This window comes from Petaurus breviceps, unplaced genomic scaffold (assembly GCF_028583685.1).
Source record: "Petaurus breviceps papuanus isolate PSGF00001 unplaced genomic scaffold, PetGlider_PUasm1.0 90779, whole genome shotgun sequence".
NCBI classification, from domain to species: Eukaryota; Metazoa; Chordata; class Mammalia; order Diprotodontia; family Petauridae; genus Petaurus; species Petaurus breviceps.
Genome location: NW_027187344.1, coordinates 4,609,523 through 4,637,139, shown reverse-complemented (window position 1 = coordinate 4,637,139; position 27,617 = coordinate 4,609,523). Strand labels below are relative to the sequence as shown.

General features: G+C 40.9%; 1 protein-coding gene across 1 annotated transcript in view; it reads left to right on the top strand.

Moving 5' to 3' along the window:
* ADAMTS13 (ADAM metallopeptidase with thrombospondin type 1 motif 13) overlaps positions 1 to 24,442 on the top strand; it is a 54,409-nt gene extending 29,967 nt beyond the window's left edge. The window contains exons 20-33 of the mRNA XM_069069173.1: positions 3,649 to 3,784; positions 3,931 to 4,060; positions 4,714 to 4,893; positions 6,133 to 6,322; positions 7,548 to 7,668; positions 10,805 to 10,934; positions 13,712 to 13,891; positions 15,061 to 15,240; positions 16,266 to 16,470; positions 17,177 to 17,501; positions 19,378 to 19,524; positions 19,998 to 20,174; positions 21,952 to 22,136; positions 23,586 to 24,442. Of these exons, the coding sequence (XP_068925274.1) occupies positions 3,649 to 3,784; positions 3,931 to 4,060; positions 4,714 to 4,893; positions 6,133 to 6,322; positions 7,548 to 7,668; positions 10,805 to 10,934; positions 13,712 to 13,891; positions 15,061 to 15,240; positions 16,266 to 16,470; positions 17,177 to 17,501; positions 19,378 to 19,524; positions 19,998 to 20,174; positions 21,952 to 22,136; positions 23,586 to 23,738 (2,439 nt within the window). The 3' untranslated portion in view covers positions 23,739 to 24,442. The remainder of the gene's footprint in view (positions 1 to 3,648; positions 3,785 to 3,930; positions 4,061 to 4,713; positions 4,894 to 6,132; positions 6,323 to 7,547; positions 7,669 to 10,804; positions 10,935 to 13,711; positions 13,892 to 15,060; positions 15,241 to 16,265; positions 16,471 to 17,176; positions 17,502 to 19,377; positions 19,525 to 19,997; positions 20,175 to 21,951; positions 22,137 to 23,585) is intronic.
* The last annotated feature ends 3,175 nt before the right edge of the window (positions 24,443 to 27,617 follow it).

Sequence of the window (27,617 nt, the reverse complement as noted above, 5' to 3'; positions counted from 1 at the left end):
CTTCCTTCCTTCCTTCCTTCCTTCCTTCCTTCCTTCCTTCCTTCCTTTCTCTCTTTTCTCTTTTTTATCTCTTTTTCCTCTTTTCTTCCTTCTCTTTCTCCTTCCCTCCCTCCCTTCCTTCTTTCTTTCCTTCCTTCTTTCCATGGGTCTTCATCCATCTCTTACCTCCTAAGCAATGGTGTTCTCTAAGGTTCTTTTGAAAGCTTTCTGTTCTTTCCCTATATTCTCTCTTGGTGATTTAATCAGTTTCTATGGATTCAGGTCTTCTTTACATGAATAACTACTAAATCTAATCCAAATGTCTTCTGGATAACCTACTTTTCCAGCATATTTCATATTCTTTACCTTCACACATTCTAATTCCAGCCAGACTGGTTTATTAGCTGTGCTTCAAAATTAGCAGTTCATCTCCTAATCTTCCCCCACCCCCTTTTTGGAGAGGGAAGGCAGGGCAATTGGGGTTAAGTGACTTGCCCAAGGTCACATGGCTAGTAAGTGTTAAGTGCCTGAGGCTGGATTGGAACTCAGGTCCTCCTGACTCCAGGGCCAGTGCTCTGTTCACTGTGCCACCTAGCCACCCCAAGAAGTTCGTCTCCTTACTCTCTACCTGTCTCATTTCTACCTCTTAGAATTTGAGCTCTCTTCAGTGCTCAGTTCAGGGGCTACCTCAGTGTGAGGCAGTGGAAAGAGAGCTGGATTTAGATCTGGATTCCTGCTCTGTCACTTACTACCTGTAAGCAGGCAAGCCCTTCAATGTTTGTGGGTCTCAGTGTTCTCATCTGTAAAATGACAGTATTGGACTTGATGGCCTCTACAATCTTTCTAAATCTATGATCCTACTTGAAATTCTTCCAGATCCCCGTCTCTGTTCCCCTGCCCTCCATTCATGTTCTCTCTTTTCTTTTAAAAATTACTATTTTATTTTTCCTCAATTATATGTAAAAACAATTTTTAGCACTTAAAAAATTTGGATTTCCAAATTCTCTCATTCCCTACTTCCTCTTCCCCCTCCTGCAATTGGGAAGGCAAACAAAAGAAAACAACAGACAAAAAAAAAACCCCAAGAAAAATAAAAAGAGTAAAGAAAATTGAATTGCATTCAAATTCCATCAGTTCTTTCTCTGGAGGTCAATAGCATTTTCCATCATAGGTCCTTCAGAATTGTCTTAGATCATTGTATTGCTGAGAACAGTTAAGTCATTCACAGTTGATCATCATACACTATTGCTGTTACTATATACAATGTTCTGATTCTGCTCATTTCACTCTTTGTCAATTTATGTAAGTCTTTCCAGGTTTTTCTGAGAGCATCCCGTGCATCATTTCTTTTAGCACAATAGTATTCTATAACAATCATATACAACAACATATTCAGTCATTCCTCAATTGATGGACATTTCCTTAATTTCCAATTCTTTGCTAATATTTTATTTAAAATTATTACATCAATATTCATTAGGGAAATTGGTCTATAATTTTCTTTCTCTGCTTTGATTCTACCTGGTTAAGTTATCAAGATCATATTTGTACCACAAATTTGTATCACAGAAGGAATTTGTTAGAACTCCTTTATCTATTTTTCAGATAATTTAAATAGTATTGGAATTAATTGTTCTTTAAATATTTGGTAGAATTCACTTGTAAATCCATATGGTTTTTGTAATCTTTTCTTAGAGAGTTCATTTATGGCTTGTATAATTTCTTTTTCTAAGATAGAATTATTTAAGTAGTCTATTATCTCTTCTGTTAGTCTGAGAAATGTATATTTTTATAAATATTCATTTATTTCCATTAGATTTTCAGTTTTATGGCATGTAATTGGGCAAAATCACTCCTAATGATTGCTTTAATTTCATCTTCATTGATGGCACATTACCCTTTTCATTTTTGATACTGTTAATTTGGTTTTTTCCTTTTTTTCAAATCAAATTCATCAATGGCTTATCTTTATTTTTTTCATAAAACCAGTTCCTAGTTTTATTTATTAGACTGATTTTTAAAAATTTTCAATTTTATTAATCTCTTCTTTGATTTTCAGGATTTCTATTTTGGTATTTAACCAGGGATTTTTAATAGGTTCTTTCTCTAGTTTTTTTTCTTAATTGTATGCCTAATTCATTGATCTTTCTTTCTCTCTTTTATTGATGTACCTGTTTAAAAATATAAATTTACCCCTAAATATTACTTTGGCTGCATACCACAAATTTTGATATGTTGTCTCATTGTTGTCATTCTTTTTAATGATATTATTGATGGTTTCTATGATTTGTTCTTTGACCTACTCATTCTTTTCAATTAGGTTATTTAGTTTCCAATTAATTTTTAATCTATACTTCTAAGAACCTTCATTGTACATGATTTTTATAGCATTATGATCTGAAAAGGGTTTAATGTTTCTATTTTTCTGCATTTGTTTGTGAAGTTTTTATGTCCTAATACATGGTCAATTTTTGTGAAGCTGCGTAAAAGGCATATTCCTCTCTATTTCTATTCAGTTTCCTCCAGAAGTCTATCATATCTAACTTTTCTAAAATTCTATTCATCTCTTTAACTTCTTTCTTCTTTATTTTGTGTTTAGATTTATCTTGTTCAGAGAGGGTCAAGTTGAGCTCATTCATAGTATAATTTAACTATAATAAGTTTATGATTGTTGGGATATACAGAAGTTTGTAATGTAGAGTCTCTTTTCAGGGAGGTTACAATCTAGTTGAAGAGACAAAACTTATATAGATGAAACAAAGAACAATGTAAGATAGCATATGGTTGAAAATGGTAGCTTATATTCTATAGACTGCAAACATATTAGGAACTGAGAAAAGGAGAAAGGTGATTGTTAAATGGAGTAGATGGGAAGGCCTTATGGAGAAGATAGGACCCTTTAACCTAGCCATTGTCTCATTTTTATTTATAGATCCTAAGGAGGTCAAAGACAGGCAGAATGGCCCTCTGTGTGTGTGTATAATACATACATACATATATGCATATGTATATATGTGTACATGTATGTGTGTGTGTATCCAATAACCATATCAATGTGTTTTTATGGTAGCAAAAAGCTGGAGATAGGATAGATGCCTCTCTTTTGGTGAATAAATTGTGGTATGTGAATATAATAGATCATAAAAAATGATAAATATGAAGAATTCAAAGAAATATGGAAAGGCTTCTGAACTACTTCAGAGTGAGGTTAGCAGAATCAGGAGCACAACATGCCCAGGGAATATAGGAATGTAGATGGAGAGAACAAAAAGACTGGACATTATATGGTTATAATGATTATACTTGGCCCTAGAGAAGAGGTATGGAAATATGCTCCCTCCCCTCTTTGCAGAGTTGGGGGGCTATGGATGTGGATCCTCACCTATACTTTCAGACTTCCTTGATTTGTTTTTTAGTTCTGCTAAATTGCATTTTTTCCTTCTTTTTAAAAAATTCTACTGTATTTTAATTATATAACAAATACAAGGGATGGCTCTCTATGTAGAAGAAAGAGGAAGGGATATATATTTAGAAATGAAGGTGACATAAAAACGAATGATATCAATAAAAAATTTCATTTAAAAAGAGGAAGTGGGGTCTGAATGATTCATGCTCCATTACTCTGGACTCTCAACTTATTTTAAATTTTTTCCTCCTATTCTGATGCAGGTTTACAGGAAGTATGGGAATGAATATGGGAACCTCACCAACCCTGAGATCACTTTCAGCTACTTCAAGCCTAATCAGCACCAGGCCTGGGTGTGGGCAGTGGTACCTGGGGCCTGTTCAGTTAGCTGTGGGGAAGGTGAGGCTTAGCAGGCTGGTATTTCACTTCCTTCACTACCTTAAAGGAATAACTTTTTCTTCCTCTAATGGTCTAGATGGACTTCACCCTAAAACCTCAGGCAAAAGGACAGGCTAGTCCTTTCCTTGTATTGTTTTCCTTCTTAGGAGTACGTCAAGTGAGTTATAGTTGCTTTGACCAAATCCAGAACAAGTGGACTGAAGATGTCTCCTGTGGAGGGATGGTGAAGCCCCTGTCATGGAAGGAACTCTGTGTCCCTGGGCCCTGCCCACCACAGTGAGTGCTGTTGATATGGTTTTGATTTCATAATTCTCTTAGCAGAAGATAGTTATTTGGGGACTATCTGGCTACTTCGCTCTTACCTTCCACTCTCAGTTCTTATTCATGCACTTATGTTTCTACTCAACTATATAAGTAGCTAATGGGAGTCCTGTCTGAGGGCATGGGCTGGGACTAGATTATGCTATTTCTTACCCCTTCCCCCCCCCCCCAATATATTCACACTGGAGAGATTAGGGGCAATTAGCCTTGTGGGGGAAAAGATGTTACAAAAGAGAAACTTTGGTTGGGAGAGAGTTAATGCATGTGTATAGGATTCTGTTTTAACCTAGTCTCCCTTTTTTTTGCTAATTAGCTTCTAGCCATAGCATTGGAATTTTCAAAGCACAGATCTTGAGACAATTGTCCTGATTTTGTCACTCCTTAGGGAAGTAACCCTGCAGCTAGACAAAAGAGTCAAAACCAATTTTTTTCCTAAATTGAGAGGAGCTTAGATCCCAGGCCTAGCTTGGGTCTGCTTTACCTGGCTCAGTGTTTATTGACTGATTGGAGGCAGTAGAACTCTCTGGGCATCTGCCCCAGCCAGCCTGACCCCAGGAATCCTTCTAGGGCAAGGCCAAGACTCACTGACTCTCATCCTTCCTTTTAAGCTGGGCAGCAGGAGACTTTGGTCCTTGTAGCACAACCTGTGGAGGAGGAGTGAGAGAACGGACAGTAAGCTGTGTGAAGGTGGAGGGCAACCTTACCCTCGTATTACCGGAATCCTACTGCAAAGCTTCTCTCCAGCCCACTGCTACTGAGACCTGTAACCCCCATCTCTGCCTTACCAGGTAATGGGGGCAATTTATTGACCCAGGTGAAATGGGTAAAGTCTGTCTTAAGGAACTCCCTAGCCTGACTGACTTGGAACCCTTTCCCCTTTCAATGCCTTGCTCCCCTTTACCATCTTTGACATCTCCCCTACCCTCAGGAGCCCATCAGAAGTATTCTGTTAGCCCAGGTCTCTTACCCCCAAACCAAGTGCCCAGGTGCCCAATCATCATTGAGGACTCTTCTCTGTCATCTATCTTTCCTCTCCCCTTACCCTCCTTTGCCCACTGAAACTGCCTTATCCTGTATCATTTCCTCAGGGTCACCCAGCTAACCTGTTCAACTTCCTTCTTCCCCAAACAAAATGTGCTAGTCAAAAAGGGCTAGTATGATATTCTTGGGTAATGTATATTCATTTGAACAATTGTCATCTGGAATCATTGCTCCCTGCCTTTATTGTCTGTTCCATGAGAGACACTAATAGTAGTCTGGGTGAGAAAGGAAGGTCATTCAATAACTGGACAATGAGGAAAGAGCTATCGGGGACAGGCACGTCCTTGTAGCACTTCCTTTGGAGGAGAAGTAAAACTGTCTTTCAGATCCCCCCACCTAGACCACTTCAACTTAATTCACAGATATAATTAAATACCAGTTATTTGAAAGGCATTATATTGTATAGGTAGGAGATACAAAGATCAGAACAAAATAGTCCTTTTCCTCAGGGAGTTTTCCATAGAATCAGCCTTGCCCATAGTTCTTTGGGACTCTCTTTCCATGCTACCCTTAGATATAACTTGTAGGATGGAGACTTTTTCACCTTCCATGCCACCTCTAGGTAACAGAGTGGTTAGCATGTTAAAATGGACACTCCCAAGTCAGGAAGACCTGAGTTTGAATCCTGTCTCAGACACTTACTAACTGTCTGACCTTGGGCAAGTCAGCCTCAGTTTCCTCATCTGTAAAATAGGGATAATTATAGCACCTACCTCATAGAGTTGTGGTGAGGTTCAAATGAGATAACATATGTATGGTGCTTTGCAAATCTTAAAGCGCTGGCTATTATTGTTATATTTATCAACCTTTTGAGGAATGGTGGCTCTTCTGAGATAGGATGGGAGGTGTCTTGGTTTCTTATTTTTCATTCCTGCCTTCTCTATCTTTGGGGTTCATGATCTTGGTTAGGGGTACTGCTCAAGCCATTCAGCAGAGACACTCAGAGAGAAAGAAGGAACCTCCTGACCCTCATATTCTGTTTTCAGGTGGAAGGTGTCAGAACCTGGTCCGTGCTCTTCTGCTTGTGGGCTGGGTCTAGCCCAGAGGAATGTGACATGCATGCAAGAAGGGGATGGCCTGGAAGGTCCAGTGGATGACAGGCTATGTTCTATGGAAGAAAAACCTTCTCACCTCTTGCCATGTGTGGTGACTGTCTGCCCCCTGGGCTGGAATACTGTAAGTGTCCTGACTCAGCCACCTCTACCTGCTCAGTTCCAAGGGCCAATTTCATAGTGAGAAAGGAATAATCCAGAATGTGTTTGGGAGGGAGATGGGAAGAGGGATACTGCCCATATCCAATCAGGCTGGAAGGATGGTGGCTAAAGGTGATGACACTCCATCTGTCCCCCTTATCTGGGAAGGTATCATCCCTGAAGTTTTCATTTCTGCCATTGCCCAAGCAAAGTTTCTTCTTTTCAGTCTTTGAGCTTTGGTGGCTACAAGCCAAAGGGAAGATAAAAACCAGAACACCTCATTATGTCCTGTTTGTAGAGTGGGTCATCCTTCTCCTTCTGAGGCAGCCAGGGGGATTCATTTATTAGAAATTTATAAAGATAGGATGACTTTATTTCACAGGGGAATGCTTTCTTTTTCTAAAAGTTGCTGGGATTTTCCTCTATATCCAAGAACTAGGAGGTTGGATGGCTTTCACACCAGTGACAAGTTGCCTGTGGTGGTCTTAACTAGGATTTGGGGAATCAGAGGATTTGAAGTCATGAAGATTTGCATTTGAACCCTGCCTCAGACACTTTCTAGCTGTGTGACCCTGGGCAAGTCACTTAACCTCAGACTACTTATCTGTAAAACAGAGATTATAATAATACCTACCTTACAGGTTCTTATTAAGATCAAATGATCTAAAATATGTAAAGCACTTTGCAATTCTAACATGCCATGTAAATGCATACCCTCTGGAATGCTAGCTATTATGTTAGTTGGACTATAAACCCCCACATCCTGACCTTCAGGTATCAGACTCAAACTCTGAAGGAAATTTCTAATCAAATTTATAATAGTCACCTTTGTGAAAAGAATGCAAATCAAAGAGGAATTGCCTGGACTTGTACAGAAAAATGCCTCTTTCTTGGAAGGCTTTATGAGGGCATTTTTATGGAATTCTCAGTCACTAAGAGAGGTCAAGGGTGAGGAAAATAATCTATTCCAGGAAGGAGGTATAGTAAGTTTAAAAGTTTCAGTCTTTCTCATTTCCCAAGCCAAGTTATTTTCTGGCTCTCTCTGTCTCTGTCTGTCCCTTTCCCTTCCTCCTTCTCTTTGTCTCTTTTCTGTCTCTTTGTCTCTGTCCTTCTCTTGTTTTCTAAGTACTGGATGTCCCATGGGCCTATGCCATGTCCATCAGCATGTTATGTGTGGTCGCACAGGGGGGTTGATTATTTCCTCACAGCAAGAAACTGGGTCTTCCCTGGAAAAAGCCATGGATCAACTGGGAACCTCCTGGAAGGAGAATCTAACAGTGCATGTGTGGAGCCCTCTGGTTGGGGCATGCTCAGTCTCCTGTGGGACAGGTGAGGATCGTTGGGAGCTTGAGTAGCAAAGGGCTGAGATATGTGAGCCTTTCATCTCTCTGATCACCAGAGTTCCCATGAGATTCAGAATAAGTTCAACATCAATTGAAAACTTTCCATTTGATTGAATTCAATGTTGGAGGACCTGAGGTTGCATCTCAGCTCTGCCACTAACTGTTTGTATGATTTTGGGCAAGTCACTTCTATGGCTCTCAGTTTTGTCATCTATAACATGAAGGAGTTGGACTCAATGAAGTCCCTTTTTGATCTAAAAACATGATTGTATGATGGAGTTCCTAGATGAATCAGAACAGGGCTGACTACCTCCATCTGCTTCCAGACACAGTACTAGGCTACCACCATGGTTGGCATGGATGTTTCCTACCCTCTGGGAGGCTTCATTACCCTAAAAAGAGCTTTGCCTTGCTCTACAAGTTGTTCAGTTCTATTTAGGCTGCTAAGTAGAATATTATGAAATGCTAGTGCTGGACACTGGGAGAGGAAAACCATAAAAGATTCTTGGAGTTGAGATATTTCCAGTCTAGTTAAGGAGACAGACATGAAGTAACCAGAGATGTCAAGGTAGGGTATAAACAAGTTTGAGATAGGTTGTTATCCATTGTATACACAAATGACAAAAGAATTCAAAGCTTATTGTGGAATGGGATCAGAGAAGGCTTCATAGAGTCAGCAAACCCGGAGCTGAGCCTTGAAGGTTGAATAGGTGTTGGACAGGAAGAATCAGGGGAGGAGCGCATCTAGGTTGGAGGAACAACATGAATGAGGGCATGGAGGAGATGGCTAAAGTCTATGGAGAAGACAGTAGTGAGGAAGGTAGGAACATATCTGAAGAGGGTGTCTGGTTTGGGAAGCAGTGGGGGATAAATGATGTTTGCTAGGTGGGTTCAGACCACAGAGGATATTGAAAATCAGGTTAAGGGTTTGTATTTGATCCAACAGAGAGCACCCCCCCTTAACTTAAAAAATTTTTTTTAAAGCTTTTATTTAGTATTTTATTTTTCCCCAGTTACATGTAAACATAATTTTTAACATTTGTTTTTGAAATTTTGAGTTCCAAATTCTCTCCCTTCATCCCTCCCCACCCCCACCCCCTAATTGAGAAGGTAAGTAATTCAATGTAGGCTATACTTGTATAGTCATGCAAAACATATCCAAAACATATAATCATGCAAAACCTAGTGATGTTGTGAAAGAAAACATAGATAAGAAAAAAATCAAGAAAAACAAAGAAAGTTTTTTTTAAAAAAGTATGCTTCAGTCTGTATTTAGACACCATCAGTTCTTTCTCTGGGGATGGATAGCATTTTTCATCATAAGTCCTTCTGAGCTGTCTTGGACTGTTATATTGTTGAGAATGACCAAGTCATTCACAGCTGATCATCTTAAAATATTGTTGTTACTTTGTACACAGTACATTTCACTTTGCATCAGTCCATGTAAGTCTTTCCAGGTTTTTCTGAGATCATCCTACTCATCATTTCTTATAGTACAATAGTATTCCATCATAATCACATACCACAACTTGTTCAGCAATTTCCCAATTGATGGGCATCCCCTCAACTTCTACTTCTTTACCCCCAGAAAAGAGGTGCTATAAATATTTTTGTACACATAGGTTCTTTTCCTTTATTTTTTAAAATCTCTTTTGGGATACAGACCTAGTACTGGTATTGCTAGGTCGAAGGGTATACATGTTTTCTGTTTTTGCTTTTTGGAGGGCAATTGGGGTTAAGTGACTTACCCAAGCTCACATGGCTAGTTTTTTTTTTGTGTGTGTGTTAAGTGTCTGAGCCCGGATTTGAACTCAGGTCCTCCTGACTCTAGGGCTGGTGCTCTATTCACTGTGCCACCTAGCCACCCCATATACATGGTTTTATATGCCCTTTGGGCATAGTTCCAAATTGTTCTTATAGAGTGGTTGAGTCAGTTCACAACTCCACCAACAATGCATTAAAGAGAGAGTCCCTTTCCATGGGGAGAAGGGGAATACAAGGGAATGGTGTGATAAGGGTAACCAGTGAGGGTAAAAGTATGGTTTTGTTATAGCTAGGTTTCTTTGTGGTTAGAGGGAAGAGAGTATGTTTAGCAACTATGTCATCTTGTCTGATGGGTGTGAGACCAATGAGAAGAGTTGTCCCTGTTGTCCTTGGTAAACTTTACCCCCAGGATTGGGGAGGTCCTCAATGAAGAGGAAGCATGATATAGTGGCAAGAGTATCCAAATTTGGAATCAGAAGACCTAGGCTCAGATTGCAGCTTCATGACCTGGTGCAAATCATGTGACCTCTTGAATTGCTAATTAATTTATGGAATTATGAAATGGTGGCAGGCATGCCTGGCTCTTTGATTACTTGCCAAAAAAAGACCAGCAGTGGGATGAACTGCTTTGATTACACTTTAATAAGGCATAGAGGGCACAAGGGCAAACAGCACAGAAAATATAGAGAAAAACAGCAAAAGGGGGTACAGAGGCAATTGGTATGGGGTGGGGATGAGGTGGTGAAGAAAGACAGGCAGGGTGTAGAAGAGGATTGGGGGGGAGAGGCAAAGAGAGTCACTCATGTAACCATGGATTGGAGTTGGGAGCAGTTGGCAGAATAGACCCAGGTGGTGATGGAAGGGATGGGAGGGGAGGTGAGAAGGAGTTTGTGATCTCATTTTTATAGGGGTTTGGTGGGGGGCAGACTAACACTTATCCAAGCAACCTTGGGGTTAGTTCATTAACATATCCACATTATCTCAAAGTTAGTTATCAGCAACATCTGGTGTTCTGCTTGCCTTATTATGGATGTCCAGAGGTTTATCTCAAATAAGTTCAATAAAGGTAAACTGAGGTAATATTCCAAGATTATTAGATTATTAACAGTGAAGCATATAGCTGTTAACGAAGTGGGTCAGATTTGCAACCTCAGTAAGTCCAGTGACCTCAGTGAGAAGGCAGGGGGACCAGAATAAGATACAATTTTAAAACATGCTATTCAGGCCTCAATTTGCTTATCTGAAAAAATGAGGGGGTGGGGTTAGATGACTTCTCATGAATCTTCTAGTTCTAGATCTATGGACTCTAAGGATCTTTTCAGCTTCAAATCACTGAACCCTATGATTCTTCCCTCTAGGCTTAAGGGAGCTACGCTATGTTTGTTTGGACTTTGCCAGCCGGAAGGAGGTCCAGGAAGAGAAGTGTAACCCAGTAAGCCAGCCAGCAAATCAGACGATGGTCTGCCATGCTGCTTCCTGTCCACCTAGGTAAAGTAAGAAACAGTTTGGCTGCCTTTCCTCACCTTTAGAGTTGTCCTTCTTCCAGGGTATCCTCACCATTACTACCGCTATCACCAACACTACCAACAGCAATACCACTACCAACAAGTCATATTTATGTAGAATTTCTTTAAAAAATAGATTTGTGTTGTTAGCTATTGTTTTTACATCATCTAGATTTCCCCATTTTCTCCCTGACCCCTTTCCAGAGAGCCATTCCTTATGACAATTTTTTTTAGGAGGAAGAAGAGAAAAAAAAATCTAGCAAAACCAATCAACGCATTAAAAAAAAAAAAAAAGAATCCCGACATTATATGCAGGGTTCCATACCCTTAGTCCTCTATCTCTGCAAAGAATGGGAAACTTGACTTCTCATAACTTTCTTTTTTTTTTTTTTTAAAGCAATCAGGGTTAAGTAACTTGCTCAAGGTTACACGGCCAGTTATTTCTGGGTGTGGTGCTAAGTATATGAGCCCGTATTTGATCCCCAGGTCATCCCGACACTGGAGCCGGTGCTCTTACTTGCTGTGCTACCTGGCCACCCCTTCTCAAAACTTTCTTGAAGCTAAACTTATTTTTTATAATTTCACTACATTCATCTTTGATTGTTTTGTGATTTTCCCTATCACATACTCCTATTCTCTTTAGATAAAACATTGTTTTAGTCATTGCATATACTATTTTTCTGTCTCACTTTATTTTGCATCAGTTCATCCTTTCGTGTTTCTTTATATTCATCACATTCATCATTTAATACAGCAGAGTAATATTGCATTCCATTCACATGCCACAGTTTGTTTAACCATTCCCCAACTGATGGATATCTACTTTGTTTTCAGTTCTTTGCTAGTACAGAAAGTGATGCTAAACATTTTGACTTTTCTTTTTTGTCAGTGACCTTGGGATATAAATCAGCAGTGGAATGTCTGGGTCAAAGGGTATCAACATTTAGTCACTTTATTTACATCATTCCAAGTTGCTTTCCAGATTTTTCAGCAAATCTCTGCTCCATCAGTAATTCATTAGTGTCCCTGTCTTCCCACCACCTCTCATTGACTATCCCATCTTTTGTTATCTTTCCTAACTTTCTGGGTAAGAAGTGAAACATTTGGCTTGTATTGATGTGAATTCCTCTTACTATTGGTGATTTGGGCATTTTTTTACATGGTTGTTAACAATTTATAATTCTTTTGAGAATTGTTGGCTCTTATACTTTGACTATCATTGAGAACTAGCATTGGTCATACACATTTCTGTTGTCTATATATGTCTTGGATACATCATTCCTTTCCTACTCCCCAATCAGGATTCTGAAAGCTTCTCATCATAGAAATTGATCCAGTTGTGCTACTCCATTGTCTCTTCCCTCTGATTAGAGGGCTGGAGGTAGAGCAATGAACTCCTTCTAAAACATCCCTCCATTGAGGGCTCAGAATTTTCCTGCTATGCCTTCATTTCCCACCAACCACTCTTGAACATCATGCTCCCGCACCAGGTACCCTCCAGCTCTCCCCTTCCTTTATCCGCCTTGAAGGTTTTGTGTATTGTCTTCCCCTACTAGATTGTAAGCTTCTTGAGGGTAAGGACTGATTTTCCTTTTTATTTGTATCCCTAGTGCACAGTGCCTGGCACTGTGGTAGGCAATTAATGTTTAGTGACTATCTATATCTATACATGTATGTATGTATATATATGCATATATGTATATATTTAATTGATATCCCTTATCAGAGATATTTGATATAAAGATTTTTTTTCCCAGTTGACTACAAAGAGCTTTAAGATTTACAAAGTTCACAACAACCTGTGATAAAGGTAGTGGTTCAGTTCAGTCACTTTAAGTCATGTCTGACTCTTCATGAGCCCATTTAGGGTTTTCTTGGCAAAGATGCTGGAGTGGTTTGCCATTTCCTCCTCCAGCTCATTTTACAGATGAGTAAACTGAGACAAACAAGGCTAAGTGACTTGCCCAGGGTCAACAGCTAGTAAATATCTAAGGCTAGATATGAACTCATGAAAGATGAATCTTCCTGACTCAAGGCCCAACACTCTATCTACTGTGCCTCCTAGGTACAAGCTCTGGGAACCCCCTTGAACTCTGATTGAATCTTCCCATTTGATGAAACATTTGCATGAGGCCATAAGCTTTTCATTGTGGCTCTGCCCAAATCTCTGTTACTAGCTTGGCCCTCCATTACCCAGCTAGCCCCCATCTTTGATCCTCAACTGTTATACCCTTGAACTGGCCTAGCGCACCATTGTCTGTTGGCTCCAGGTAGCCTCCAGCAACTTCACTCATTTACTGGAGTCTGACCTCATCTAACTCCTCCTGAAGACCCTCCCCAAACTCTTCCTCTAGACCACCCCTAGATTTCTCCCACAACCTTTCTGTATATAAGACCCCATCTTTTCTCCATGTGTGTGAGAGCACCATAGAATTTTCCAATATAAGCATCACAGATGCTCAGGCTCCTTAAGAGTCTACCCATTATGGCAAACTTTTAATAAACTTTGCTTTTCTTTGGCTGAGAGAAGACTTGAGTCAAATTCATTCGGCAGAACACCCAGCATGTTAGTATTTTGGGGTCTTGAGCACCCCTAACCCTAAACCTCATCATTTTATGGTGACCTTCTACATTTTTATGGTGAACCTCTTCACTAACAGCCCTCATTTTCATTATCAGCTCCCAAATCAGGATAGTAAGGAATCGTATTCTCTAAGAAGAGAGTCTAATGTTGTCTAATAATCCTTTTTTTCCCCTTAGGTGGGAGATAAAAGTTCTGTCCCCTTGTCCAGTGACCTGTGGAGGGGGGAAAGTGCAACTCTCTGTTCACTGTGTGAGGCAGAACAAAGGCCTGACCATCAGTCTTCCTCATTCCAAGTGTGGGGGGATGCCCCGGCCTAACAGCTACCAGGACTGCAGTCCAGAACCCTGTCCTGCCAGGTCTATATATTCTTGTGAGCCTGGGCTTTATACTTAATCCATCCCACTGAGAAGGAATGACTGCATTCTAGCGGGGGAAATGCCCCAAGGCTGTTCAGGAAATACAGGATAACCTGCTATAATGTGGTTTGTTTATTTATTTTTTAAATGTGGTTTGTTATTACCTAGATTTGGATCTAGCAGTGGGAAATTGAGGGCCCCTGAAACTGAACTATGCTGGCAAAAAAGTCTGATATGACACATTTTATTCAGACTAATCAGTCAGCACTAATCTTTTGTCCTAATACCAGTGTTATCAAAGGGCTTCCTGACAGAATTAAGGGAACCTCTCCTATATGAAAATCACTTCCCATTGGCTAGTCTGGTGATGCCCAGCATGCTTAAGAGATAGTATCCAACATAGGATTTTATCTCTTGATGAACAGTAATTACTGCATATAGTTGTACTGGAATGGGAGGGCCCCCCCCCTTTATTTAAAGCAATTGGGGTTAAGTAACTTGCCCAAGGTTACAGGCCAGTTATTTTGTGTGGGTGTTAAGTATCTGAGGGTGGAACCAATCCCAGGTCCTCCCGACTCTAGGGCCGGTGCTCTTACTCACAGCGCCACCTAGCAACCCGGGAGGGCCCCTTTTAATGGCTGTCCAGATAGATTTCCTCTTTTATCTTAAGATAAAATGATTGGGGGCGGTTAGGTGGCACAGTGAATAGAGCTCAGGCCCTGGAGTCAGGAGGACCTGAGTTCAAATCTGGCCTCAGACACTTGACACACTTACTAGCTGTGTGACTTTGGGTAAGTCATTTAACCCCAATTGCCCTCCAAAAAAAAAAAAAGATAAAATGGTCCTTTGTTAGCAATTTGGTCTCCTCTTTGTAAAAAGGGAGGGACTGGTTGACTGTAGTTTAGGAGTCAGAGGGATTAGGCTAGGAAGCATTAAAAAGTCAGTTTTGCTTGATAATAAAATTGGATTCCATTTATATAGTGCATTAAGGTTTGCAAAGAGCTTTATACACAGTCTCTGTCTCTCCCTTTTTTTGTTCTTTTCATTGTGGGGAATGAATTGAATCTCTGGCATTTAGAGGGAATCTTGGATTCTGTTTCAATGTGGGGAATTAAGAAATTCTGTAAGACTGAAGATGGATTTTTTTTTGCCCTCCTCACTTCCACCAGGTGGCGGCACAAGCTGGCATCCTGCAGTGTAAGCTGTGGAGGAGGGGTCGTCCGGAGGATCCTCTACTGTGCTAAGGCTTTGGGGGAGAGCGAGGAGGAGATTGTTCCTGACACCCAGTGCCAGGAGCTCCCTCGCCCAGAGGAACAGGAGCCCTGCAATCTAGACCCTTGCCCCCCCAGGTCAGCAGCCCCTGGAGGGAGAAGGGTTAGAACAATGCCACTTTTCAGGAAGGACATTGACAAGCTGGGCTACATCCTGAAGAGAGTGACTGGGATAGTGAGGGGGGCTGGAGGTCACATCTTATGAGTACTGATCAGAGGAAGTCAAGCTGATTAGCCCAGAGAGGGGAAAACTTGGTGGGGACATGATAGCTATCTTTGAGCATTTCATTGTGGAAAGAGGAAGAATTCTGCTTGCACATGGAGGCGGAAGCAAATTTTGGTTCAAGATAAGGAAAAACTTTCTAATAATTATATTAATGCATGAATGGATCCATGATGTCATTGGTCCACTAGGGTAGGTCACCACCCATCCCTGCCCTCTCACTTTGTGCATTACTTATGTCTTTCTGTAAACCCTCTCTCCAGGACTGCCATGATGCAGTGGGCAGCTTTCTCTGGCTCTTTTACTAGTGGATGGAAAAAGATAGATCTCGTTGGTCCATCTACTGCTTGTCACTCTTGCTCTGCAGCCAGCCAGTTTCCTTTCCAGGAATACATGTCTCTGACAGTGTCTTTTATGCCATTTCTTATGCACAAATCAGCTTTGGAACTATGTTACAGTTAGTTTATATACCCAGAGTATCTTTGTGTTGTCCTTAGGGTTACTTGCAATTGTGAATCTTATTAGCTGGTGGTGTTCCAGGGTTCTTAGATATATAGCATCTTTTAAAAATACATTACTATTTTTTTAAAGGGGGATGGTGGGGTGGGGTTTTGCAGCAGCATTTGGGTTAGCGTCACTGCCCAAAAGTGGAACTGACTTTTCGATAAGGTAGTGAGATCCCCATCACAAGGTTTTCAAGCAGGGGGTAGGTAGCATGACATATAGTTGGAGAGAAGATAAAATTATATTTCTCTTCAGACATGGATGATAGCTATGGTTCCTTCCAGCTCTCAGAATCTGATTCTGAGGACATTCCTGTGAACAGCAGGATAGTTAAGTCCTCTGCCTCTGTCTCAACGATGTTTTCTTTTTGATATAGGTGGAAAGTAGTGTCAACGAGCTCATGCTCAGCTAGCTGTGGTCTGGGCACGGCCATGCGCTCAATGATCTGTATGCGGCTGGATCGCGGAGAAGAGGCAGAGGTGGAGGAGCAAGCCTGTGCCACCCTAGAGAGGCCCCCAACTAGCATTCCTTGCATTATAGCAGACTGTACATACCAATGGCATGTCAGTGACTGGATGGAGGTATTCACTTTAGCCAGCTTTGGCGTGCACGGAGAGAGTATTTGTGTTTTCCCATTTAGGGGCCTTTAAATATTTGTTGTGATTCTCTTCTGAGAAAGTTCAAAGAAAAATTAAATCCAATTTGTAGCCCTTCATCTGTGTCAGAACTTGGGGCAGCAGCATTGGTACCTTGAGGCTGGGTTGAGAGGCTGGAACTGAGAGAAGGGAGGGTCTGCTGTAGTCAAGTAGGGTAATTGGTGGGCCAGCAATAGTATTCTAGGATCTGAGTCCAAGGTCAGGGCAAGCAAGTGTGTGTGAAGGCAGGCAGGCAGATGAGAATCAGGAGGTGCCACAAACCAGTTAAAAGGTAGGGCAGCTGGTGGGGAATTTGGGTGCCCAGAGAAAATGAAGGGATAGGCAGAGCAGACGTGAGAAAGCTTTCTAGGGGTCAGCACCAAGGGGTCCTTGATTCTGAAGAAATCTTTTATTTAGCTATGAAACTTCTGATATGTTTCCTACTGGGGCAGAAGCCAGACCCAGGGTTTAACCACTTGAGTGTTTGGAGGTATAAGTGGGTTGCTGAAAAGGCCATAGGGGAAACAGGGATATGTGCAAAGGCAGATTCTAATAACCTGGCCCTTTCCATATAAGGTGGGTGTTTGAGTTTGACCCTTTAGACATCTATTTGCCATGTATGACAATTTAACTGCCACCCTTTCCTCTACAGTGCTCTGCCTCATGTGGGAATGGAATCCAGCGCCGCCATGATTTCTGTGTCAGACCCCAGCAGACCCATATTCCAATACCTGCCATTTTCTGTCAGCACATTCCCAAGCCTGTGACCGTGAGGGGGTGCTCAGCTGGTCCTTGTGAGAGGCAGGTGATCCCCAAACTGAAGGCACAGGAGGAAGCCACTACTACTATAAGCCAAACAACAGCAGCTCCTGCTCCTACCTTTGAGAGTCCCCAGTACAGAGCCCTGGCTGTCCCCAGCCACCTACTGTATTCATCTGTTCCACCCAAAGAAGCCCCGAAGCAGGAAGGGAACCCTGGCAAGTCTAGTTATGTTTTATTTCCTTTTTGAACAGATGGAATCTCATCTGGAACCACAATTCAGATGAATGATGGGTTTCACAAGGGAGCCAGAAAAAAACTTGGGGCAGACTGCTTCCTCTATGGCTAAGGGAAAACTTGAAAGCCACTTATTTTCTTAACTGGTTCTCTTAGAACCAAGAGTTAATTAGGGGAAGATGAGAGAAAAGAGGAAGAAGGGAATGTTAGGGGAATGGGGCAGTAGCAGCTACCTTCCCAGCCTAAAACATGCCCCTAATTATACTTTGCTAGGGAATCAAGAAGTGTGGTTGTACCACAGTGTAGTACATAGGAAAGAGCTGAACTTGGGGTCATAGCACTTGAGAGGGAATTCCAGTTCTGTTGTGAACAACCTGGACAAATCACTGAATCTGTCTGGACTTCTGTTTCCTCATCTTTAAAATGAAGATATGGGACTAGATGACTTCCAAGGTCCTTCCCAGCTCTAGATCTGTAATACTGTGAATCCTAATCTATTGGATAGATCTTTAAGTTGTGATGTGATTGACATTACAGAATCAGCTAGGTGGCACAACACATAGAGACTGGGCCTGGAGTCAGGAAGACCTGAGTTCAGATCCATCCTCAGATACTTGCTGGCTGTGTGACCCTGGGCAAGTCACAACTTCTGGCTCAGTTTCCTCACTATAAAAGGAGATAATAATAGTACCTTCTTTCCGGAGTTGTAGTAATGATCCAATGAGATTATATCTATAAGACCCATAACAATGCCTGGCAAAAAATACATGTTTAATGAATGTCTTCCTTTTTCCCTCCCTTGTTCCCTCCTTTCCTTTCTTCCTCATAACGTCAATCCAAATGAAGACTTAATGAAATCCTAAATAATGAGTAGTAGGTCAAAAAACAAATCATTGAAACAATGAATAATTATGTGAAAGATAATGATAATGATGAAATAATATACCAAAATTTTGGGGATACAGCTAAGAAATTATGTACCTAAAACATGAATTTGCAAAATAGAAAAGGAGAGGCTTTATGAACTGAATGTACAGTTTTAAAAATTAGAAAGCCAACAAATAAGCAAATTTAAAACAAGCACAAAAGAGGAGATGTAAAAATTAGGGGAAAATAAACTAGAAACCAAAAATACTATAGAAATGATAAATAAAACTAAAAGCTGGTTCTTTGAAAAGACTAACAGTGATAAATCTTTAGCCAATCTGATTAAAAAGAGGAGGGCAAAAAAATCAAATCAATAAAACTGAATAAAGTGCAATCACAACAAAACCAAAAAGAATTTTAAAAAATTATCAGAAAACACTATGCAGTTATGTATGCTACCAAGATTGAGAACACAAGAGAAACAGAGGAATACCTTCCAAATATAAAATAACATAAACTAACAGAAGACAAAAATAGAGATCTTGAATAATTTGATCTCAGGAAAGGAATTAGAAGCAGGTGTAAAGAAACTTACCAAAGGAAAAAACTCCTGGTCCTGATAGATTCACAGAAGAATTCTACCAAACTTTTAAAGAACAATTAGCACAAATACACAATTATTCTCAAAAAATGGAAAGAAGCATTCTTTTATGATTTTTGGAGTAGATTCCTTTTATGAGACAAATGTAGTCCTCATACCTAAGCAGGAAAGGATAAAGCCTTGAAGGAGATTTTAACTTAGTTATTAATGAATATCAGTTAAAATAATTTTCTTGACGGTGCTTATAAAACCAATAAAAATAACTCCCAGGAGTACTGTAATACATCAATACTGTTCCTCTGAGCTCTGACTACAGTCAAATACCATTTGCCTCCCTCCATCCCCTCAGTTACTTATGTGATCATTGTGGATTTCTGATCCCTCTTTAGGTACCTGTGGAAAGCAATACCTTGAGCCTACGGGGACCATCAACATGACTGGCATGCAGGTGGCCAAGTGTGCAGTGGCCATTGGTCGACCTCTAGGGGAGGTGGTGGCTTTCCAAGTCCTGGAGAGCTCCCTCAACTGCAGTGTTGGTTTGTTTGGGTGGTCATTTAGCTTGTCATTCCCTCTCTCTGAAACTTCTTTTCATGTCCTTCCTTATGGGTACATATGGACACCCCTACACGAACTTAGGGTCCTTGAGTCTGTAATTGCTTAATGATTTGTCTTCTAGCTTGGGGTGCTCAGGACATTCTGGCTGAGGGTCCCCTTAAAGGAGACTGTTTTCTGTCATATCTGCTGTTTCCCACTCTATCACTGAATGCTGCAATGACAGAAGTGGTCTTGATGATAAAGAAGCCCTTTCCAATGCCTCTGCTATCTCCCCATCCTCAGACAGGAAGGGGAACAGAGCTGTGCCACTATATAATAAACTTGCTGAAGTGCTTGTGGTCTTGAGGGGTCTCCCAGAAGCTGGAGCTAGAACTTGTGTGGTCTCTTACCTTCAATCAGGACTTCAACAGAGGGCTTAATAATGTCTGAACCACACCTCACTGCCTTATTTTAGGGGAGATGCTGCTGTTTTGGGGACGGCTCACCTGGAGGAGAACCTGCAAGAATTTGGCAGGTGTGACATTCATCTCCAAAACCAACACTCTGGTGGTGAGACAACGCCTGGTATTCCCAGGACATGGGGTGGTGCTGCGGTACTGGAGCCAAGCAGCCACAGAAAACTATCACAAAGGTATCAGCGTCGGTGGGGAGAAGGGGGATGAGCAGGGGCACGGTGGAGCCGGTTCTTAAGAGTCCGGAGGGCCAGCTGTTAAAATTTCAATGTGTCAGAAATTGGCAAATACTACAAATCAGGGCTTGATTTATAGTTTTGTTGATTGTCTAGACTTAAGAAAGTGATGGAGAAAATATTAATAATGCAGATGTGATTTTTAGCTAGGACTTAAAGGAAGCCAGGACAGTCAGTAAGAAGTGTTGAGGAGGGAGAATGTTCCAGGCACGGCGGACATCCAGAGAAAATGTCTGGAACTGAGAGGTAGAATGCTTTATTCCTGGAACAACCGGGAGGCCAGTGTCACAGGATCAAAGAGTGTGAGCTGATTGAAGTGTACACTGATTGAAGTGAGAAGGCTGAAAAGGCAGCAGGTGGTTAGATTATAAAGGGCTTTGAATAGCAAACAAAGGTTTTTGTATGTGGAAAAGATAAGGGAGTTTATTGAGTAGGGGGAGGGGTTTTGACACGGTCAGACCATGCACTTTAGGAAAATCACTTTGGTGGCTGAATGGAGGATGGATTGGTGTGATAAGAAAGTTGGGGCAGGCTGACCTACCAGGAGGCTATTGAGGCATGAGGAGATGAGGGGCCTGCTCTAGAGGGGTGGCGGTGTTAGAGGAGACAAGGGGGAGTATTTGAGAGATGCTGCAAAAGTGAAATCAACAGGCCTTGGCAATAAATTGGATATGAGATGGGGAGGGGGGTGTAAGGAATCCAGCCTGACTCCTAGGTTGTGAGTCTGAGGGAGTGGGAGGATGGTGGTGCCATCTATAATAGGGAAGTCAGGAGCAGGGGAGGTTTAGGTGGAAAGATAATGAATTCTGTTTTTTACATATTGAGTTTAAGATCTCTACTGGATACCCAGTTTGAGATGTCTGAAAGACAGCTGGAGAAGCGAGATTGAAGGTCAGCAGAAAGGATGGGGAAGGAAAGGTAGATTTGAGAATCATCAGAATAGAGAGGTGATTAAATCCATGGGAGCTGGTGATACCACCAAGGTTAGTAGTATAGTAGGAGAAGAGAAGAGGGCCAGACACCGAGGGACATTTATGTTCAGAGCATGTAGTCTGGATAAAGATCCAGCAAAGCAGACAGAGAAGAAGCAGATAGATAGGAGGAAGACTAGGAAAGAGTACTGTCCCGAAGACCCAGAGACAAGACAGTATCAAGGCAGAGAGGGGAGATGCAACATTTCTATATATTTTGGTCCAGATTTGTGATTTCATTGTGTAGGGTTTTCTCAGCGAGGAAGCCTCTTCTACCAATGCAGATCAGTAAAAATTTGTGACTTGTCCAAGTCACACAGCCAGTATGTTTCAGAGATGGGAGTTTAACAAATCTCTTTGTGATACCAGCTTTTTATCTACTATACTAATACTGCCTCCTATGATACACATATAGACAACTGTAATACACAACACTATATGATAAGTACATGAAAGAGGTTTGCTATGTGAGATCCAAGGGGGAAACGGTTATTAGCCACAGAAAGGATATAGAAGGCCCACTAATGGACTTTTCCCTCACACTTTTTGACCCTCTAAACGGATGACCCTTCCTCTTAAGATTGGCTCTAGAAGTTAGGTTGGGCCAGAATAAGTCATACTGAATCCATTCACCATTTTGCAGGCTACCACAGCCCTCTTTATTGTTGTATTCTATTGTGTTTTTCATATCCTCAAAGCATTTATTTGTCTACAGTTGGTTTACCTTCCCCCAAATTTTTCCTCCCCAGAATGTGATGTGCAGCTCTTTGGTCCTAGAGGGGAAATAGTGAGTCCTCCACAGGACCACAATGTGAGAAGCCAAGGAGGATGTCGAGTCTTCATCAATGTGGCTCCAGGAGCCCGGATAGCCATCCATGCCCTGACCATTGATCTGGGGACAGAAGCCAATCAGACTTCTGACAGCTACATTTTGGTGAGGCCACCAGGAAAAGGGTAGGACCAGGTGGATTCTGATTCTCCTCAGTGTGTTAGGAACTGTTATGTCTTAGAAACAGGAAGCTGGACTAGATAAGAAAGTCAATCAATAAGCATTTGTTAAGTACCTACTATATGTCAGGTACTGTACCGGGCACTGAAGATACAAAGACAAAAAATGAAATAGCTCCTACCCCCTCAGTAAGGTTTCCCCTTGGTTATCCAATTCCATAGTAATTTCACTTTCTTTTACTGCAAAATGAGAGGGTTAGAGAAGATGATCTCTGAGGCTACTTATAGCATTAAAATTCTCTGAACATACTTCATTCAACAGACATTATATTTAAAATGCCTACTGTGTGCACAATACTGCTGGGCATTGATTCTCATCAACAGAACATCAGTGAAAGAATGGAATTTCAGATGAGTTAAATAGAAAAGGCTTTCCCCCATTTTATTAGAATCAATTTACAGCATCATTTAAATGCATCTAAATCCTAGTTTTAACTTTGTTGTCAGTAGATACACACTTTTGATTTTCAGATATTATGAGATAGATGTGGATATTCAGAGGGATTCAGAGGGATCTGACCCACACCCATGATACTGTGAATTTTTTTGTAATGCTGTATCATAAACCCTGCACATGGCTTTTAATCACTAAGTGATTTGTTTGCATTTGGCAAAGCTGCTCGTAGGACCAGGGACTTCTCTTCCTGTTTTAGGATATTGGTGTTTCCAGGTTACCATTTAAAGGACTAGGGATTGAACCCTGTGATTTCATTGTTATAGGGAACTCCTAGGTGAGGAAATTTCTTCTCCCAGGCTGACAGCTTCTCTGCAACTTGTAGTCTTAGAGATTGCCTAGAGCACTTAAAAGTTAAATGACTTTCCCAGGGTCTTGTAGCCAGGGCTTACCTGAAGTATTCCTGGTTTTGAAGCTGGCCCTTATACCCTACACCATGTGCTGGTTGTTTAGTTCTTCAGTCATATCTGACTCTTTGTGGCCCCATTTGGGGTTTTCTTGGAAAAGACACTGGAGTGGTTTGCCATTTTCTTCTCTAGCTCATTTTATAGATAAGGAAACTGAAGCAAATAGGGGGTAAGTGACTTGCCCAGAGTCACACAGCTAGTGTCCTGAGGCCAGATTTGAACTCAGGTCTTCCTGACTCCAGTCTGGGTACTCTATATGCTCTGCCTAGCTACCCTAGCACTACACCATATATAGTCTCTCTTCTAAAACTGAGAAACATGAGAAATATAAACATGAGAAAAAGCAAACAAAATTAAACAAAAACCCTTGAATTTTTACAGTACTGGTGTGAATTTTCGGTGAGCCCCATAGTAGCTAAGTAATAAGTCTTTTAAAATGGGACACAGAATAAGGGGATCTTGTCTGAAAGCTGCTTCTAAGTGGCTGATATCCTCATATTCTTTTTCCTCCTAGATCCGTGACATGCACAACATGAAGATGGTAACATTCCATGGACAGCAGTTATTTTACTGGGAGTCAGTAGGGAGCCAAGCTGAAATTGAGTTCAGTGAGAGCTTCCAAGAGGACCACATCAGTTTTCGGGGTCAATACTGGATCCTTAAATAGACTGAAGGGAAAATCTTCATCTGGAAATGGCCTAGAGTGGGACAGGCAAACCCCCTTAGATCTCTGATTGCTATTAATGTCTGCCAGTCCTATCCCATGTCTGATCTGCCCTTTAGGGATAATAATCCATCCCCTAAAAAGGATTAAGGAAAGCTTTTGAGATTGTGGGCCAGAATAAACTACCCAACTTTTAAATTTATTTCTATCTTCACCACTATGTGGCTTCACTCATATCTCCTTCCCCACCTGTACCGCATGCCTAGAGGGTAAAGCTGAAATGCCTTGAATTGTTGTTTAGGGGTGAAAGCTCTCCAGTTCTTGGAACCCTTGGGGAGATGGGCTTATTTCCTGAGGGAAGTGGACGAAAAGCCAAGAGGACCTGATTTTACTACTCATTGTGTGACCTTGGGTTTCTCTGGGCCTCAGATTTCCAATCTGTAAAATGAGGGAGCTGGACTCTGAAGTCCCATTTCAGCTCTGACATTCTAGGGTTGTACTTGGAACCTTCCTCAAAGTGTCCAGAAGGGGATGAGTCAGGGAGATATCTGAGTAATTAAGAAGAGACTTTGCACAGATACAAGGCACCACCCAACTCTACCTATATCAATAAATACACAAAATAGTTTTAGGCCCTTCATTTATTCCTATCTAAACTAACTCCCCAGAAGGACTACAATAAAGTTTTTTCTCTTTTTTTCTTTAAATTTTTTATTTATTTTAGTTTTCAACATTCATTTCCACAAGATTTTGAGTTCCAAATTTTCTCCCCATCTCTCCCCTATCCCCCACCCCAAGATGGCAAGCATGATGATTACCCCTTCCCCCAGTCTTCCCTCTCTTTCCCTCTCTTCTATCCTCCCATCTGCCCCTTACACCCTTTCCCCTTTCTTATAGGACAAGATAGATTTCTATATCCCATTGCCTATATATCTTATTTCCCAGTTGCATGTAGAAACAATTTTTTAACATTTGTTTTTAAAACTTTGAGTTCCAGATTCTTTCCCTTTTTCCCTCCTCACCCACTCCCATTAAGAAATCAAGCAATTCAATATAGGTTATACATGTGTAGTTATGCGAAACATTTCCATAGTAGTCATATTGTGAAAGACTATATTTCCCTCCATCCTATCCCACCCCCCCCATTTATTCTATTTTCTCCTTTGACCACCGTCCCTTTCCAAAAGTTTTTGCTCCTGACTACCCCCTCCCCCAAACTACCCTCCCTTCTATCCTCTTCCCCTCTTATACTTAAAATATTTTCTCTTTACAGAGAAGAGCAGGGTCTAAGTAGCTGGAAGAACTGTTAACAACAACTCATATGGGTGCATTACTTAGTTTATTAAGTGCTTTTCTCATAATAGTTCTGTTAAGTAGGTAGTATAACTACTATTTTCTTACAGATAAGAAAATGAGATAGTTCCTGCCTTCCAGGAGCTTACAATATAATGAAGGAAGACAGCATACAAAAAGAAGCTGAAAAGTGAATGGGGGTACCAAGAGGCCAGAGAGTGCAAGGCTGTGGGCGTGGGGAGTGGAGAGGCATGATATTCCATAGAGCAAAAATCAAGCCCCCTCCTGGATCACTGCTTTGTCATGGTGGAAGGGCTTGCATAACTTAATAAAACTTTGAGTTATGCTGTGCAGGGTTACCCAAGATGGACAGGTCATAGTGAAGAATTCAGACGAAAGATGACCTACCAGAGAAGGATATGGCAAACCACTCCACTATAGTATCTTTGCCAAGAAGACCCCATGGACAGTACAAAAACGCTGCCCCTCAGGTCAGAAGATGTCTACATTACTGAGGAAGAACTGAAGATCACTACACATAGCTCCACAAAGAATGAAGTGGCAAGGCCAAAGTCAAAAGGAAGCTCAGCTGTGGATATGGCTAGTGATAAAAAGAAAGTCCAGTGCTACAAAAATCAATATTGCATGAGAACTGGAATATTAAAAGCTATGAATCAAGGTAAGCTAGAGGTGGTCAAACAGGAGATTGCAAGTTTAAACATCTTGGATATCAGTGAACTTAAATGGATGAGAATGGGTGAATTTAATTCAGGTTATCATTACATGTACTACTTTGGGCAACAAGCCCTTAGAAGAAGCAGGGTAGCCCTCATAATTGATAAAAAGGTGAGAAAAGCAGTACTTGGGTATAATCTAAAAAATGACAGAATGATATCTGTGTGATTTCAGGGCAAACCATTCAGCATCACAGTAATATAAGTCTATGATCCAATCACTGATGCCAAAGAGGCCAAAGTTGCTCAATTCTATGAAGACCTACCACATGTTCTAGAAATAATGCCAAAAATAGATATCACATACATCAAAGGGTATTGGAATGCTAAAGGAGGAAATCAAAAGATAATTGGAATAACAGACAAGTGTGGCCTTGGAGTACGAAATGAAGCAGAGCAGAGACAAAGAAGGTTTTGTCAAGATAACTCCCTGGTCACAGCAGAAATATCACCAGACGGTCAATATCAACATCAGATTGATTACATACTTTGCCACCAAAGGTGTAAAAACTCTCTACGGTCAGTTAAAACAAGACCTGGAGCTGAGTGTGGATCAAATCATAAGCTTCTTATTGCAAAATTTAGACTTAAATTGAAGAAAGAAGGGGAAACCATAAGATTGTAAAGGCATGACCTAAATAACATCCCTTCTTAATATGAAGTAAAAGTGATGATTTAAGGGATTAGATGAGGTGGATAGAGTTCCTGAAGAACTATGGCCAGAGGTTCAAAATATTGTACAGGGAACAGCAACAAAAACATCCCAAAGAGAGGCTTTAGCTGGGAAAAGGATACCTGAGGAAAGAAGGAAAGTGAAAGGAATGGAGAAAGGGAAAGATATAGCCAAGTGAATGCAGAATTCCAGAGAAGAACAAGGAGTGATAAAGTGTTCTTAAGTGAGCAATGCATTAAAATTAATCATCTGAAACAGAAAATAATTCTGAGGTACAAAGTTTCTGAGGAAATAATGATAATGGTAATGATTGACAGGTTACTATTAAATCAGGTCAACTAATTCCTCAGTAATTAGTGACAAAGGAGTAATTTATGGAGCTAATTTTTATAGAAAAGAATAATAAAAAAAGGTTACAACAATCTTGGGAAACTTGTCTTGAACATGATTCAACTGGACAAGACAGGTAATCTGACTAGTTTGCTTCTCCCAGGCTTTCTTAACCCAAATTCTTACTGCCAGCAATATTCAGCTGTCAAAGGACTAGAAGTCCTTGTTCTGTATTTTGTAACCAGAAAGCTTACTTTAAAGGGGCCTATAGTTTGAACTAAGACTGTGAAAGAAAAACCTATGATTTGTAGTTAGCAGTCATTTTCCAGCTTCCAGAAAGGGAAACCTAACTTTAAAAGATTATATTATTCAAATTATACCTAAGTTCTAACTCAAGGGGAAAAAATGGAGCTTATCCACTAAGACTACAAAGAGGAACTTAACTTTTAGTCAATCCCCTTTTCTCCAATTTCTAGAAAGGGGAACTTAAACCTTTAAAAAGAATCTTATAATCCCATGATTATTTTATTCCTACAAAGAATACCCTAAATTATCTGCTACTAAATAATAAAGTCTTATCAATCGATCTATTCACTAAATCTACTGCTAACCTAGACTTAATAGAAAATCTATGTTTAGCAGCGGCTAGGTGGTGCAGTGAATAGAGCACTGGCCCTGGAGTCAGGACCTGAGTTCAAATCCAGCCTCAGACACTTAACACTTACTAGCCATTTGACTTTGGGCAAGTCACTTAACTCCAATTCCCTTGCCCTTCCCCCTCCAAAGAGGAGGAGGAGGAGGAGAGGAAGAAGAAGAAGAAGAAGAAGAAGAAGAAGAAGAAGAAGAAGAAGA